Raw genomic sequence first — 18,506 nt, 5'->3', positions numbered from 1 at the left:
AGATTGCAACATTGCCATTAAGACAGATTATTGGTAAGAATCTGAAACAGTGGGTACAATCTAAGGAACCACAGATCTAGTTGTATACTTCCAAGTACTTTTTGGGCTTGTGTCTTTTGGTCAGCTCATACACACACACACACACACACACACACACACACACACAGATCCTTGCAAGCATTTAGAGAAACCTGTAGAAAAATAAAGCAAAATTAATGAATCTTATGAGAGCCAGTTTGGTGTAATAGTTAAAGCACCAGGCTGGAAACTGAGAGACTGTGAATTTTAGTCCTGCCTTAGATACAAGTGGATGATTTTGGGCCAGACACTCTCTCTTAGCCCTAATAAAGATGCAATGACAAACCACTTTTGAAAAATCTTATCAAGAAAACTGCAGGGACTAGTCCAGGCAGTCACAAGGAGTCAACACTGACTTGAAGGCACACAACCACCCACCCACCCAAAATATCATATCTTGTAAAAAGGGCAAAGAGGGAAAATATTTTGCTGCATATAATATCAACACAAATGGTATATGGAATATGCTCACCTAGTCAAAAAATGTTATTCACCTTAAAATTAATCTAATTTTAAATGGGTAAATGTAAATGGCTCACAGCTTTATTGGGACCAGCCAGAAGACATGAAAATATATCCAGTTGTTCTGATTCCCTTCCCCCTCTGCCAATAAGCTCCTTTGCATATTTTTGTATCATTTAGATAACATGGATTTTGAATCCCCCACCCCAACATGGAGATTTTTAAAATCTTATGTACACATAACATTTTTTCCCCTCTGTAATGTTTCTCACTGTTTTTAATGTATTCCTCCCAGGATCTTTATGAGTTTGGACAGTGTTAAAAGTTAGACAAGCATTTTAAAGTTTGTTTAAATCCAACTTGGCCAATGGAAACATGGAGAAATATTACAGTATGGGCATTAGTGGGAAAAATGAAAACAAATTAAAAGATTATAATATTATAATATGTGTTATGAGAAATATTAAAATATTATATTTCTCATATCACATGGCAGCAAACAAGAGAGGAACTTGTCTTCTGTTGTCATTCAGAGGTTTTGTAGACTGTCCTTGAAATACTAAGCATCACTGAGTATCTTGATCCCTGTTGTATAAATTTTAACAGTAGGATCTTGAAATCTAGTTGAAATCAGTATTGAGCTATAGAAACTGAACTGGGATCCATTTCTCTCAGCCCTGCCTAACATGTGGAAATGAAAGTAAGGGAAATACCCCTGTAAATTGACTTGAGCTCTTAGAGAAAAGACAGGATATGAATCTAACAAACAAATTATGGAGGACTGAAGGCTAGTGGGTCAGATCACTCTGACTCTCATAAAATCATAAAAAGTGATTGCTAAACAGAAAAAAACACCATGAAGGCAGATTCTGGAGAAGGGAGCTGAAAACAAGAGAATGTCATATGCATTGCTGAGTCAGCACCAGCTTAATATTATTAGAAAGGATTTTTTTAAAAGCCTTTGTTTAAGGGAGGAGATATAGCCTGCTAATTGAAAAAGGCAACATGTATCTTAAGATGTTCATGGGTTATTTTCAATATTGGATTCAAAGAAGCATATAGCCAAGGAAAAAGACTTTGTGCTATTTCTAGGTGCAGTCTAAGTTTAACAGAGGCTACTTGCTGAGTCTTGCTAGATCTATGTTTTGTGATAAAGTACAATATGGGTGTTTTTGCTTTGTTTTGGTTTTTTTGACATAGTATAACATGTGAATAATCTTGGGAGAGCTTACATGCCCTCTCCCAAATCAGTCTATTAGTAGAAGCTAAAAAGAAGAAGGAAAATAAGCCAGCAAGTACTTTGCCTACACAAGTCATTGCTGGCTTTCAAGAGTGGCTTTACTTTGTCCAACAAACCAACATTAAAGGAAATCCTAGGTTAGTGTGATTTGTAGCTGTAGCTACATTTATTGGACAACTGGGCATGGAGCTCTCCCACTTCATTGTTAAGGATAACCATAAAGATTTAGAATCTGATCCCAAATTCAAGCTGCTGAACTGCTTTTCAAAACGAAAGAAAATTGAAATAAAAAAATGCTGTCTTCTCCAGTCTGTGTTTAGTTTATCTGGGCAGAAGAAGGAGACCTTCTGAACTTTATATGAAGATAGGCAATTTTTTTCCCCAAGTGATGTATTACATTTTCCTCATTGCTATATATTTAGCTCACCGAGCTTGCCACCATAATACAGTGAAGTCATCAGGGAAATTTTGGGGACTAATCCATCCCTCAGCCCCACCTCCCATATCTGGCACTCATGATTTCCCATATCTATTTGGGGTTTAATGTTAGCCAAGTAACAACAATAAAAATAATGCAAAATTTTGCAGCATTAAAAACAGTAGTTTGCTACCAAATCAGTGATTCAGTCCTGGGGAAGAAATGTGACATACAGCCTGTGGGTTACCCATCACTCCTTTTAAAAAGAGACTAGAAAATGTGGCTGTGATTACAGTACTTAAGCAGTGAAGAAAAGAGGGTTTGCTGACTTCTGTAGGAAAGACATGGAAAGAGTCAGAATACAGATAGTCCATGGCTTACAACAATAAGGGAGACTGACATTTCTGTTGCAAAGCGAGACAGTTGTTAACTAAATTTTGTTCCATTTTATTACTTTTCTTGTCACAGTTGTTTAGTGAATCCCTGCAGTTGTTAAGTTAGCAATACGGTTGTTAAGTGAATCTGGCTTTCCCATTGATTTTGCTAGTTAGAAGGTCGCAAAAAGTGATCACATAACCTCGGAAAACTGCAACCGTCATAAATATGAGTCAGTTGCCAAGTGTCTGAATTTTGATCATGTGACCATGGGGATACTGCAATGGTCATAAATGTGAAAAATGGTTATAAGTCACTTTCAGTGCCTTTGTAAGTTTGAACAGTCACTAAATGAACAGTTGTAAGTTGAAGACTGCTTGTAAATATATATCCATCTAGCTAGTACCTTGTTGTTCAGCTAGTAACTTCTTTTACACTGCAGGGCAGAAAGGTCTTGTGCCAAAAGATCAGGAGTATCGTAGTCAATTTTTCTAACTATCACATTTTATAAAAAAGCATAAGCATTCATGAATTGCAGCCCACTTCATCGATTCCATATATTTGTAGTTCTAAATATTTTTTTTAATTGGAATAAGGACTACCAGACTCCTGATTTTTAATTTCTTTTACAATATGCTTTACAGAGACGCAGAGACTTTCTCCAGCTGATGCTTGATGCGCGTATCCGGACATCTGACATCATCATGGAGCAATCGGACAGAGTCAGCCAAGATGATATTTCTGGAGCTCTGCCAAAAAAGCAGCAGATGTGGTTGAATGATGATGAGATAGCTGGTCAAGCCTCCTTGTTCCTAATTGCTGGCTATGAAACCAGCAACAGCACACTTTCCTTTGGCACTTACCTGCTGGCTACCAACCCCCAATGCCAGGAGAAGCTGCTGCAAGAGGTGGATGGCTTCTTTTCAAAACATGTAAGTGGGCATCCTGACTGCCATTCTCCTTTTGGACAAAGGGTGGGTGGTGAGATGCCCTTGATAAAGTCAGACAAATAGGATGGTTTAAAATGTGGGTTACAGGCCAAGCATGAGTAGTAAGATGCATATTTCAGTCAAGATTGAGCCACCTTGATCAGGGCAAATCCATGCCCTATCTCTGATCTTTATTGTGAACAAAGCAAGACAGCCAGATCCCTTCCAGATGGAAGGTCAGTGCAATTATCTCTGTAAATGGAAAAGATGCTTTATAATATTTTCACAAGCCAGAAGTATCTGTTTCTCAAGTGCATGCATTCAGTTACAAATGCATAGACACTGTTCCTCAGCTAGGCCATTGATTTGTCTATTCTATCAACTGGCTAGGGAAAAGTTCACCATAATTTCAGACAAAACCTCTTCTCAGTTCTTTAATATATTCCAAGTATTAAACTTGGGAATTGAACTTGGGAATCCTTTTGCATCAGAGTGTACACTCTGCCAGTGAGCTGTAATACATCATCTGGCCCTGCATTTTTCAGTATTTCTCAGTAATTGTACTTAATCATTTGATAAACAACTTCCTTAGGATATTCTTCAGTGCCCCCTTCCTCCTCCGCCCCCTCCCCATCCTCTTCCTTGGCATTTCTAAAGTCATAAAAGGAAGAAAAATTACCGAATGCACTACTTTATTGATTATCTATTAACCCACATCAGGATATAATATATAAAATACAGAACAATGGTAAGACCACCTGTTACAAAAAGATAGAATTAAAAGGAAATGCAAATCAAATTTCTATATTATGTCTACAATTTAGTCCCATCTTATCCACATATGTAGTTCTGAACCATTTGATTCAGATGAAGGGCCATGCTATGTGCAATATTTGGGAGCAAATCATTAAAAGGAATTTGATTTTAATTAAATGTAAAGGCAAAGGAAATAACTATTTCTTTTATTCTCCCAAAGGTGCTTTTTCAAGAGCCAACTGGACTTCCTTTGTTTTTCTTTGAAGATGTTTCGCTTCTCATCCAAGAAGAACTGAAGAAGCTTCTTGGATGAGAAGCAAAACATCTTCAAGGAAAAACAAAGAAAGCCCAGTTACCTCTTGAAAAAGCACCTTTGGGACAACCATAAACTGAATGGCTGAGAATCTTCATAGGCATTTCTTTTGTTTTGGCCCCACCATCTTTTCTATCTTGAATCAATCCATTTTTGAAATATGACATGTAGCATTCTATTCAACAGTTCTATAGCTCCTGATTCCCAAAAGTTATACACCCTCACCTATGACAGTGACCATGATGGAGGAACATGTCTCCCTTCCTTCACTGAGATTATTGCTGTAGAGAACAAAAGTACATTGCAAGGCTGTTTCCCTACCCCTATATCAGTGATACATTGGCCAAATTCACACATAGTGGCAAGCCATGATTTAATGCTACCAGCAGACAGGCCACACACTCAAGCATCCTCTCCTTCAGAATTTAGTCTGTTTCACTGTAGGTTTGATACCATAGCAATTATAGCCCCAGATATATCCCTGGGGGGGGGGGAACTCTTTTCCTTCCATGGAGTTTCTAGACAACAATGAAAAACAAAAGATTTTTGTGGATCATGCCACCTATTTTAGTATTTTATTTTTTAAATTGTGCACTGAACCATTTAGAAACAAAAATGGCTTTCTCTGACTATTAAAAGAAACTGAATGTCATATTTACAGAGATGATCTCGTCAACAAACCATCCAGGAATGACTGCATTATTCTGCATATATTTAATGACATCCATGTAGTCTCAAAGCACTTTACACTCAGAACTACGGAAGCTACAATTTCTTGAATCAATATGCTGCTGTAAAGGCTGCATGTATCAGGAGAGACTGCGGTGTAAATAGAAGTTGGAAGAGGAGTTCCAGACGTGAAAGAGTCTATAGTGTATATGTAGGCACACAACAAAAGCAAGTGCAGCAAACAGATATAATATGCCTGTCCAAAAACAAAACACCAAAGTACTTCGATTTCTTTATATGTGTTCTACATGGTAGAGCCTCAGTTGCCGGCAAAGGGGTTTTACATAAGTTAGGGGGGAAAAATAAAACAAAATCACCAATTCTTTCCTAGGGAAGACAAGTGCCAAGCTTCATTTTTTAAATCACTGTTTATAAACATTTACTATTTGCTTGGATCACTGGGAAGATTTCCATTTTCAAGGTGAAGATTGTCAAATTTCTGTAGCTCCTCTCATCAGATCAAAAGGATGGAAGTATATTCTGCCTGTCAAGATGAAGGGTAAAGTCTCAAAATTAGGTTTTGATGGACAGATATTTCTGTTATTCCCTTCCCTTTTACTTTCATAGCTGCACCCCACCATAGTTTTTGCTCTTATCAGTGCTACTCACCACATCCACTTAAAGTCTAGAAAATAAAGGGCATATGTAAATTTAGTTTAGCATTCAAGAAAATGAAACTTTATGACAGAGGATATTGAATCATGAATAGAGTTTCTACTTTCCAGCCAAATTCTGTATTTCTTTATTTATATATATATATATATTCTCCTCTGTTTAATGGCATTTTTACAAGTTCAAAAAAAAACAACCATATTTTTGTATATAACTTAAGATCCCTGTCTTATCAATGAATCTTTGAGAATTGTGTACAGGGATTTAATTTTAAAGTTTTCAAAGCTGTGTATGAAATTATGTATTTTAAGGTATATTTTATAGTAGTATTCTGTTGTTGTCTTTTAGCCATAAGATTCTTTTGCTCCAAAATGTAAACTTTCTGATGATGTAGAAATGCTTTCATCATTTTAGGGGAATTCAAAATCTTTTGAAGATTTTGCTTTAAGGGAGAGAATTATAAATAGAAATATTCCAAGTAAATAGGATGTTTCATACTATAAGTCAGGCACAGGAGATTTAATATTAGTGACTTAGGCATTGTAATTATTACAATGATTGATCAGGTTAAATTGTTTTATGGATATATATTGACAGTAAACACTGAACACTGTGTTTTCTGGAATAAAGCGCAATTTCATATTTCTGTAAAGTATTCCAGAATTAAATTTGAAAAGGCTGGAAAACTTTAGAAGATAAATGTTCAATCTGAACATTAGTTATTTTACACTTAAGAATAGGTCTCTTTAGTTTCTCCAAGTACTATTAATCACTATATTCCTTAGAGATCGCTAAAAGTCTTTGGTCAAGGCAAGCATCAGTTCCTCTTATTCTGAAATGCTATTTTCCTCGATTGACGAAGCCCCAACCTGTTGTAGCAGCTTCTTTCCTTGCAAAGCTATTTGCAAGTGCTAGAAACTTAGAAAAATGGTTGTCACCTCTTTAAGCAGTGCCCTTATTTATATTTTATTCATTTATGTGATTACTATATAGAGCACATCAGCTGAACTGCAGTTGTAGGAGATTTACAGAGTACAGACGATTGGAACTAAGACGAGAACAAGGAATTAAAATCAAACCAGTGACAATAACTTTGCCAAAATCCTCTCTCTTGGAAACAAGAAACCCTATTATACACCATAAAAATATAACCACAAAACAGTGTGCTGAAAAAGCCAGTTCTTCTTAAAGGGAAGAAGGAAGGAAGTTGGTATATTTTACCAAACCATAACTAACTAAATTCAAACAACATGTTAAATCAAAACCAAACGAGCCACATAATAAACCATGAACCAGACCTGTATATTACAGAGATAAACGACAGAATACATTCTAGGCACGAAATTGTATTCTATCAACTAACCCTCCTTCCCCACCCTAAATTATGCACATTCTATTTACAAACTCTGAATACCAATAAGAATGCTTGTCTAATTTATTAAGAAATACTAAATCCCTAGAAGCGTTCACTGATGGAATTAGGCAACAATTTAATGTTGCTGTGGCTTAAAAAATGTTCCAGATTGTACGGGTATATTGTTATGAGTATATAGTCAGAATGGAAATTTTCCTCCAGGTATGTACATAAATTAGGGTAGCATTAATGGGAATCAAGAGTCCATTTATTTGTCAATAATTGTGCAAAGTGAAAGCTGAAATACAAATTGCCAAAAGCATGGAAACTTGTTTGTATGTGATGGTTATGTAAAGCAGAAACCCTTCAGTGAAATGAAGAGGGATTCTGGCTTTGCATTTCTTGGTATACCCTACTTTCTGCAGCTGACTATACTGCTGGATTGAATTAGCATGTTTTCTATTTATTGATTCGTGCACTAGCTGAATGCAGTAGGAAACACTGCTGATATCTGCCTGATCTAAAATGAAAGTTCATGTAGCCTCGAACCCCTTTTTGTAAGTTCCAGAGCAAAAAAGCGGTGACAAAACACCAATACAGGAAAACACATAATTTTCCCTCTTCTAAAGGCAACCTGTATCCCAAACCCATTCCCACCGAACCCTTGAAAGTACAGGATCCTAACCTTAGTTCTACATTGTTCCAAATATTATATCTTTTGGTTCCCCACAAAATCACACATTCACACAAACCCCTTTCAAAAAAAAAAAAAAAAGACTTGGACTCCAACCATCAAGTTACATATTTGTAACATACCCAGTTTTACTTGATTAGGTTGGAACTGCATTGCCCTGTGCCCTATAAATAATAATAAATATTTTCATTTGAAACTACTTGAAACTACTTGAATAGCTAAGTCACAGCGTTATCTGCACAAGGAATGGCTATAGAAAAAAAACAAACAAGTGAATATCCCCTGGGGTTTGTTATATGCATCAGTATGTTTGGGATTTTCTTATGGTCATCAAATAGCCAGCTAGTTTTGCTCTTGCTTTGTTTGTATATTCTTGCCTTTAACATCTGTTTCCTTCTATTTCCGGGTTTCTTGTCCCATACTCTGCCCCTAGGAATGGGCTTTTCCTGCCACCGTGATCAATTCCTTTGCCTTATCTTTAAGTTAAATGATTTGACCCGATCTTCAAAAGATGGGATTCTTCTTTTATTTTTATTATTTATTATAATTAATTAATGATTATCAATATCAATTAAATAATGCTAATTATTAATAGTAATCAAATACTAATGAATTCATAATTATTAATTAATGGAATTGCTTATTATTATTTCTTAGAAGAATTCTTATATTCTTCTAGTGTTTATTAGGATTTTTTAAAAAGTGAATTGAATATACATAAAGGACATTTCACCATTAGCTCCTTTAAATATACAGGTAGTCCTCAACTTACAACCGTTCATTTTAGTGACTGTTCAAAATTACAGTGGCACTGAAAATAGTGAATTATGACTGTTTTCCACGGTTACAGCATCCCTCTGATCATGTGATCAAAAATCAGATGCTTGGCGACTGGTTCATACTTAGGACGATTGTGTCCAAAGGTCATGTGATCCCCTTTTGCCATCTTCTGACAAGCAAAGTCAGTGGGGAAGCCATATTCACTTAACAACCAGGTTACTAACTTTATCAACTGCAGTGATTCACTTAACAACTGTGGCAAGAAAGGTCATAAAGTGGGGCAAAACGCAACAAATATCTCACTTAACAACAGAAATTTTGGGCTCAATTCTGGTTGTAAATCGAGGACCATCTGTATATGATTGATTGGCTAGGTCAGGGGTAGGCAACCTTGGCTCTTTTATGTCTCGTGGACTTCAACTCCCAGAATTCCTGAGCCAGCATGGCTCAGCTTGGAAACTCTCCCTTTCCCCTCAGCATGGCTGGCTCAGGAATTCTGGGAGTTGAAGTCCACGAGTCATAAATGAGCCAAGGTTGCCTACCGCTGGGCTAAGTGCACCTCATCAGCAGTGGGAGGAAGAAGATGGTGAAGGTCAGCAGCAGTGGGGGTGGGGGTAGGCAGCAGTGCAAGAGATAGGACAAAATAATCAGGTAGGGGGAGTTGAAGCAAAGATGAGTGCAGCAGGGTAGGAATGCAAGATGCTTAACTAACCAACCCAACCAGGACTACTGGAACTGCCATTGTTAAGTAATGCAGACATGTGATGTTTCAACCATGCTTCACTTTGCAAGAAAAATCGTGATCCCAATGAGGGTCATTAAGCAAGGACTATCTGTCAAGCCTACTTTCCCTTAGAGTCTCAGTAATGTTATCTGGGAAACATGGTGGGAAAGGTCAAAAATGCCACCCAGGGAATGATCAGAGAGGATACGGCATAGCCTGCAACTGGATAATAGGCAGGGCAAGAAGGGACCCTCCTAGTTTCTTGGATTGTAAAGGAGAAGGTGGAAGAACTGTACTGTTAGATTTGGGACTGGATTGGATTGGACTGGACTGGACAGGACAGGACAGGACAGGACAGGACAGGACAGGACAGGACAGGATAGGATAGGATAGGATAGGATAGGATAGGATAGGATAGGATAGGATAGGATATTCTTTATTGGCCAAGTGTGATTGGACACACAAGGAATTTGTGATGCATAAGCTTTCAGTGTACATACAAACAATATTCTGTACATACAAACAAGTTTCTGATAATATAAACTTACAATAAGGTAGAATTAGCATATCTGATCATGTTTCCTGTCTAGTCTAACTAATAAGCCTGACAGAGTAGAGTTACGTTATGTTGCATCCCCTTATCTCTTTCTATTTTTACACAGCTACATTCTGGAGGATGTTTTCAGGGACATTGGCCACCACAGGCCATATCTCTCTGAAGGAATGATTCATACCATTCTCGTAGATTTTACGTAACCCTTCTGCAGCATCACTGAGTGCCAGGAGCTGGATAGCTTCTGAAACTAATGCCCTGTACATAATCATATAAAGTGCTAGACTCTGTGAGTTTAATCCCCAGGAGAAGGTTTGAACCCCATAGAATAAATGTCTGGTTATCTCTGCCTGATAAGTCCCATATAGGATTACACTGGTCACCTAGTGCCTCCTAGTGGTCATAATAACCAAAAAGATGGTTATTTTGCTGTCATCTAGAAACTCTTTGGAATTTCTATCCCAGATCTGATGGTGCTCTGATAAAGATGTTCTCCAATTAGAAGGCATTTCAGTAGATGCAGAATGGTTAATTTTAAAGCATTAGTCTAATTCAACAGGATTTTAATACTGAAGTTACTTTAGCACAATGTGAAAGCTGAGATTGATTTTTTTTAAAAAAATTGTGTCGGTATATACTAAGAAAATTTTGTTGGGAAGAAAATATTTTGTTTTTTTCTCTTTGATACAGGGAAGTATAAATTTAGATGTTCACCTTAATTTCTTTTCCATTCTCTAATCAGCAAACTAGTTTCTTTGGCAAATTATCATCTTTGTGAAAAAGATAAAAGGGGATTTTGAAACAAAAGAAAATTTGGAAAATGTTTTGACCTCAAATAATTATCAGTTGATCAAAGAGGTAATTGGAATTCTACAAAGCAACTTTGTGTCTCATGCATTTTTCTTTTTTCTAGATGAATGTGGGGGAAAAATCTGTAATGATTAGAACACTTCTTTTATCCACTGACCTGTTCTTTCTACTGTATTTTTGACCACTTGCTCTCCCATTTCTCAATTTCTAAATGGCTAAAAGTATAAAGGGCAAACGTATATGTATTTGTTGTTGTTATTGGATGTCCACAGATTATGGTAAAAATATGAGAATGTAATCTATAAAGGGGAGATTAAAGCTCAGTCTTCTTAGTTTTGAAATGTAAACCACTCAGAGTTGTTTTGGAACTGGGTAGCCTTTAAATCCAATTAAATAAATAATGATTTGATTTAGCTGCAGGATACGGAAATCCAACCAAAGTTAAAACTGTGAATGCAAACTTGAACTCCAGCTGCTAAATAATGTAGAACAACATAACGTAACTCTACTCTGTCAGGCTTATTAGTTAGACCAGACAGGAAACATGATCAGATATGCTAATTCTACCTTATTGTAAGTTTATATTATCAGAAACTTGTTTGTATGTACAGAAAGTTGTTTGTATGTATACTGTATGCCAAACCTTTGGATATGGCCCCTAGATACTTATGAATTATGGAATTTAAAATGACCCAGAAGGGAAAAACTAGTATGGAGAGTAATCAAATTGAATTTAAATTTAAATTTAAATGTAAATAAAATAAATGTACTTTTGAATGGGCTCCACTCAGTATTTTTTTAACTGAGACTCATAGCATGCTACTTGTAATTAAGAACTCTGGCCTAAAACATGCTTTATTCCCTTATTTGGAACTTAGCATGGTATGGAAACTGAGCCAGTTATTCTTAATTCAACAGTCCATAGTCAATAAACTATGCTTGTTGTAATATGTGAATCCAATGGGGTTCCTACTGATTTTATTTCCTTGTTCTAAATGGAGGTGAGGAGTAAAGAAATTCAAAATCTGTTTCTGTGTTTCAAAAAAAAAATATTGCCAGAAATTATTTAGACTAGTTGAAACTCGTTATTTAATTTCTTATCTTTTAACAGTGGGACTCAAGATAGATCTTTAAAAAATAACAATAAAGTAAAATTCCAGTTTCCCATATTGTATCAATTTTTTTATGATGAGCTAAAAATGCTTCTTGGAAAATATGATTTTTTTCTTTTTTTTAACCTTGCCAAACTTCTTTTTTCTCCCTCTCTGTCAAATTAATGTTTTCTTTAACTTGGATTATGCAAGTGAATGCAATCTTTTGTTTTCTTAACGAAGTTTCACAAATCTCACAATTTTCTGCAGAGAAAGTATTTTATTTAATATTGAGAGCCATGTTTCAAAAGATTTAGGGCAAAGGCGAACACCTTCTTTATTATGGAAATAGCAAATTTATCATATTCTTTTCTCCCTTCTCCGCAGACAGAATGAATAGCATACTAATCTATGAAGATAATTGTGCAGAAAGTCTGTTACAGTAATACTGCAGTGTCACTACAAACTGACTAGCAAATTGGTGCCTTCAGTCTGAAATTACATGTTGCAGTTACCAGGCATCACTTCAGATTAGTATTACTTCTGTCGTGGGCAGCTCACAGAGTGTTATATTGATGACTTTGGGGAGGGAATTGAGCCACACCTAGATGGTAAGAGGGGGGAAAAAGAACAAGAAGGAATCCATAGATAGTTTTGTAGTTATCTTAATTTTCTACCTTTCAGCTTGTAATTTGATGCTAAGGTCATTACCACTCGTAATATACATGCATTATCCAATACAGAGATGAATACAGAGAAGAACAACAAAGATGATTAAGGGATTGGAGGCTAAAACATACCAGGAACAGTTGCTGGAATTGGGTATGTCTAATTTAATGAAAAGAAGGACTAGGGGTGACATGAAAACAGTGTTAGGGTATCTAAGGGGGTTGCCACAAAGAAGAGGGAGTCAAGCTATTCTCCAAAGCACCTGAAGTCAGGACAAGAAGCAATGGATGAAAACTAATCAAAGAGAGAACCAACTTAGAATTAAGGAGAAATTTCCTGATAGTTAGAACAATTAATCAGATGTCAGGCCTTTTTGAATGTTTGAAATGGGGGCATTTTACATTGTTGTACCTAACAACAATTTTAGGATGTTTCATGTATGATGGATACAAGGTAAAAGCACTACTGTGGGACCATTGAGAAAATTGATGTTAACAGCCTAAGGTGATGCCATGGAGCTTCACGATCAGTACCAAGTCCTATGAAGCCATAGTTGGTCTGGTTCCACATCATACAAAGCCATAGATGATTGCTTATAATCTCTTGTGGTTGAATTTACACATTTCGATCAAGTTTTGATGAGGTTAGTTTGAGTTTGCTCAGCATAATGGATGAAATGGCGGTAGATGCCTCACTTAAAGGTTGCATGAGGAAAATAACAAAGATTGTTGATTTAGCTGGATATGGAGGAGCCAAGAAGTTACTGATTACAGAACAGCTTCATAGGGAAGCAGAATGTATGAATCAGCTGGTGGCATATTGAAAGAAAGACCTCCTTGGAAAAAGCATTTAAATTGGGTCTGTATTTGCTGTTGCCAAGAATTTAATAGACTGCTGGGGTTGGTAGGTAAAAGGAATGCATTGTCTCAACCTATCTTTGGGGAATATGCAACTTCTGAATGCTATGCTACTATTATGGTTGAGTCTAAAGAGCAACTAAGGGGGGCGCCAGACCTATAGAGCAGAACAGCAGATCCAAACTTCGATTGTTGCATAAAAAAAAAAGTTCCAGCCCAAACAGGAAGCCTTTGAGAGCCATTCCTGTCTAGGATGGAGCTTTGATTGTTTGGCAGCACAGCAGTGGATTTAATAAATAGATCAGCAAAAATAGATGGCCCAAATCTGGAACCTGAGAACATTTTGTTGCCAAAGAGGTACTTTAAATAATATTTGCAGTATCTCACCCCTTCCAGGTCAATTCTGTAGAGTACCAACATTTTCTGGTTCTACCCCAAAGGCTAGTTCCAGGAGGCATTTTTCCTGTCGTGCTGCTTTTGTACTGCTCCTTTTGCTTCCTTCTTTCCTTCCTTCCTTGCTTGCTTGACAAAAGGGAACCTTCTAAAGTGGCATCTTATCTATAGTTTGATGTGGAACTAAAAGCAGTCTGTAATCTCCCTGCCAAGTCTAACTCCTCTGTCTTCTACCCAGGTTATTTACAGTATATCATTGAGTTTCTCTGCTACTAGATTCTGCGTGTAAAAAGCTTGGTGGATAAAAACCAGATGTGATTGGCTTGATGATAAATCCTGAATCTCTGATGGCAGGTACAGAAACAGAGCATCACTGTTCATAGTCTCGAGACAATTAACAAACTGTTATAACAATTTTGTCTTCTGTGAATATTTCAAATCATTAAATAATTAAGGCTCCATTTAATTGGAGGCTTGAGCCAGAAGAGTGCCATTCTCTCTGATGTCTCTAACCCCAAATGTGTGATTTATATAAGAGAAACAGGACCTTGTATGATGCAAGAGGCTCCCTCTGTTAATGTTGTAATTGTCATTTTAATAAAATGTAATGATGGAAGGTTGAAAGTTTAGCAAAGCAAGGCCGGAAGAGGGTAAGAAGGTAGAATTGCTTATACCATTTTCTTCCAGCTGTTTTTCTATTTAAAATGATCACTTTCTCCATTTTTCTACTCAGCTGCAAGGTAAAAGAGGAATTGTACTGTGTTTTCCCAAAAATAAGACCCAGTCTTATATATTTTTTGCCTCCAAAAAAGGAAGTAGGTCTTCTTTTTGGGGGATGTCTTAAGTTTTTCCCGACATGTGCCTCACCTCACAGCAGTGGCAACAACAGCTCCATCCAGCAGGAGCCCATGTGGCTGCCAGCCCACTTCTGCTGCTCGTGGTAGTAGGCCGCGTGGCCCACCATGCCACTGCCATGAGGCGAGGTGAGTGAGGGCTAACCCAAGTGCCCCCTAGGTGCCCAAACACTTTTCAACCAGAGGAAGACTGGAAACTTTGTCTGCTTGCAAATGAGGCCCTTGGGAATGGGGCTAATCTCTCCATTCCCAAGCGCCCCATTTTCAAGCACACGAAGCTTCCAGTCTCCATCATTTCTCCATCTGAGCAAAAAGTGTTTGAATGCCTATGGGCCATTTGGAAATGGAGCGCTCCATTTCCAAATGTCCCATAGGCACCCAAACACTTTTTGCCCGGATGGAGAAAAGACGGAGACTGGAAGCTTCGTCTGCTTGCAAATGGGGCACTTGGAGATGGAGTGAATTGATGGGTTTCTAAGCGCCCTGTTTGCAAGCAGAGGAAGCTTCCAGTCTTCCTCTGGGCGAAAAGTGCACAGCGCGTCTAGATCGCCTGCCTTCCCCTGCCTCTGCCTCTGCACTTGGACTTACCTGTGCTGCACCAAAGTGCCAGCAGGCTGCAGCTACTGCCAGACATTGTCAGCCTCCACGCGCTTGCCACCACTTGTGCTGGCCATGCCCACCCCTTGGACTTATTTTTGGGGTAGGGCTTATATTAGGCTAGGGCTTATTTTCAGGGAAATACGGTAGCTTATAAAGCCAGTTTCTTGTGGTGGTTAAAGCATCAGGGTAGAATGACTTTGAGCCAGTCACATTCTCTCAGCCCTAGGAAGGAGGCAGCAGCAAACCACTTCTGAAAGACCTTTCCAAGAAAACTGCACAGATTTATTCAGGCAGTGTCTGAGAACTGAAAATGATTGAATATAAGAAAAAAAAATGTATTTTTACTCATCCTACCATGTTTCATTCATGGTTGTATTTTTAGCACTATCCTTCCATTTTTCTAAAGGAGATAATGTTGTCAATTCATGAGTAACAATGAGGCTGTAAAAATACTTTTTGCAGAGAGTGACAGTTTTTAACACTGTGTATCTTTTAAATTGATATTTTAAGCAGCAATTGTGTTCACTTGATTTTACTGGTCACTGGAAGAAAGGGGCAATGACCTGGTGTTCACTTACATACAGACCACAGTCAGAGAAACTCACCCCCTCTTCCAGAGAATGTAGCTTTTACACAAGCAGCATTTATAAAGCCATGTATGCAAAACAATTGTTTTGTTTTCTCCATGAAAAGCAAAACAAAAAATGTATCAGGGACAGGTTCTAAAAATAGTAATGCTCCCTGGAAAACCAGGATTAATATAATTTTAAAACCAATTTTAAATAACTGCTGTGTATTCATTGAATTTACTGTTCTGGATTTCACTTTGATCTCTTCCAGCCCCATTCTGTACAGGTGAAATCTAACTGAGTTTTACCCACCTTTCTTCCTGCTTCAGACATCAGCTGAAGACAGATCTTTGGGAAACATACTCGATACACAGATACGAATGCACAATCTTCTGAAAACAAGATTGCTAGAAAACCATTTTATTTGCAATTTGATCCTGAAGGACAAACAACACTTTTTTTTCCATTTAGCATATTGGTTCCCAAGAAGATTCCAATTAACTAATTAAACTATGTTTGGGGAGTGTGCGGTTATTTGACTGACCACTTTGCTTCACAACTGCTAGCATATTGGCAAAGCTAACTTTCACGCTGTCATTTTTACATGCAGCAAAAAGGGGCTATTTTTATTTTTTACTCTCAATATGGGAATAGTTCAAATATGGGATAACTAAAATTATTCAAAAGCTAGGAATTTTTGTTTGTTGTTTTTGAGATTCTGTGGTTCAATTTTCCTATTACAAGGAACTCTTTTTATTCATCTTCTCAGCTTCTTAGTTCTAGTCCTCGAAGACAAATACTGGTTTGATGGCTTTATAACTTCTCCTAAATACCCCAAACATAAGAAGCAGTGATGAAATTGACCAACATTTTATTAGAATCTCCTTTTTTTAGTACAGTACTGGAAAAGGCACTGTCATTAACGATCCTTTCTTTTCTGTGGAGTCAGGGATGTTTTGTTACTGCAATTTTTTCAGCAGCGTTGGACAGGAAAATAATTTCAGCTGCTGCTTTTCAGCATTTCAAATCTGCAGAAGTGATTATGGTTAGAAGTGCCCATCTGCTGTGTCTACAAGTAAATTCTCTGGATTTACATTTATTTTATAAATGTATTTTATTTTTAAAGGAGCAAACACTCAAAAGGGTGTAGTAGAGAAATTGAAGGGTGGATCTCTCTATAACCAAACCAGAAACAATATATTTGCTTTCCCAGCATTCATTTCTAAATACTTAGTTCCAAAACAGACTTCTGTATGTTTTACAACCTGAAGGGAAGCAAGCAGACTGCTCCAATCACAGCAATGCTGTGCTTGCTCTTTTGTATATTAAGACATAAGCAAACAAATATTTACTTTTGCTTGTTAGATTTCTATCTTGACTTTCTTTCAGTAGTTTGAAGAGGCAGATATTATACTCTATCTTCAATACATTTTTTTTTTTTACAAAAAAACTGTTGGACTGACAAAGCGTGAGGTTTCTTTTTTTAACCTAGTGAGTTTCCATAGTGGATGCATTCCTGTGACTCCCTAGACCAGACATGTTAAACACAAGGCCCGGGGGCCAGATCCGGCCCGTGAAGTGGTTTCATGTGGCCCGCGAAGCCATCCTGGAAACAGTGAGAGAACGGCCCCCACTGCCTTGGCCCTGGCCCAGAGACCCTCCTTCTGCCAGAGACCCCCAGATCTGTCCCACTCCTGCCCAGGCCCCCACAGGCCCCCTTGATGCGAACGATGCAGAGCTGGCCACGCCCACCCAGTAGGCTATACGCACTCTAGCCACGCCCACCCAGTAAGCCACGCCCACCCTGGCCATACCCACCCGGCCCCCTGAGGGCAACTGCCATGCTGATGCGGCCCTCAATGAAATTGAGTTTGACACCCCTGCCCTAGACCTAGCCTAATATTTAACTACTAACACACTATTTTTGTACACAAGGCACTTTGATCAAATGGGACGCTTGGTCCAAACTGGAAGGTATCAGTTTGGGAAAGGTTCTCCTATTGGTTTCTTATGATTTATCAATTGTTTTTTTGTAACTTATGATTAATGGTTGTAACTATGATTATAATCTATGACCTATTACTTGCTTTTTATATGTACATTATGAGCTTATGCACCGGAGACAAATTCCTTGTATGTCCAATCACACTTGACCAATAAAGAGTCCATTCCTGTCCTGTCCTATCCTATCCTATCCTATCCTATCCTATCCTATCCTATCCTATCCTATCCTCATAAGAGTAGCTTCTTGAGAAGAACAACCATTCTACAAAAGGAACTGCAGCTAAATCACTTCAAAATCATTCTGTGGATTTGTCTGCAAATCAGATTGCTCAATCTAGCTCTAGTTTTGGACTGAGACTTGGAATTGAGCAAGGCAGGTATGGGGAATGTGTTTGCAAAGAAAAAAATGATAATAATAATTTAGAGGAATTAAAATACACCAAGTCTTTCTAGGTGCTGCTATCCGAAGCTTTTTTTTAGAACAGTTACTCACTGCTCTCTGAATAAATACTAATGACTGTTTCCCGCAACTCCACTGTGAACAGCACTCGCTCCATGCAGGGAAGCACAAAATAAAGCCCCATGCAACCCACACAAGATGATAACTCTTGTAATATTCAGCAGTCAGGCCTGTTTAGAAGC

General features: G+C 37.7%; 1 protein-coding gene across 1 annotated transcript in view; it reads left to right on the top strand.

Moving 5' to 3' along the window:
- The window catches only part of TBXAS1 (thromboxane A synthase 1), a 251,158-nt gene that overhangs the window by 186,370 nt on the left and 46,282 nt on the right, over positions 1-18,506 (top strand). Inside the window, exon 10 of the mRNA XM_081331580.1 lies at positions 3,218-3,505. Within this exon, the coding sequence (XP_081187706.1) occupies positions 3,218-3,505 (288 nt within the window). The remainder of the gene's footprint in view (positions 1-3,217; positions 3,506-18,506) is intronic.

The sequence above is a fragment of the Vipera berus genome, assembly GCF_964194415.1.
Source record: "Vipera berus genome assembly, chromosome: 6".
Lineage (NCBI taxonomy): Eukaryota > Metazoa > Chordata > Lepidosauria > Squamata > Viperidae > Vipera > Vipera berus.
Note: the sequence above shows the minus strand (reverse complement) of the source record. Positions and strands in the feature narration are given on the sequence as shown.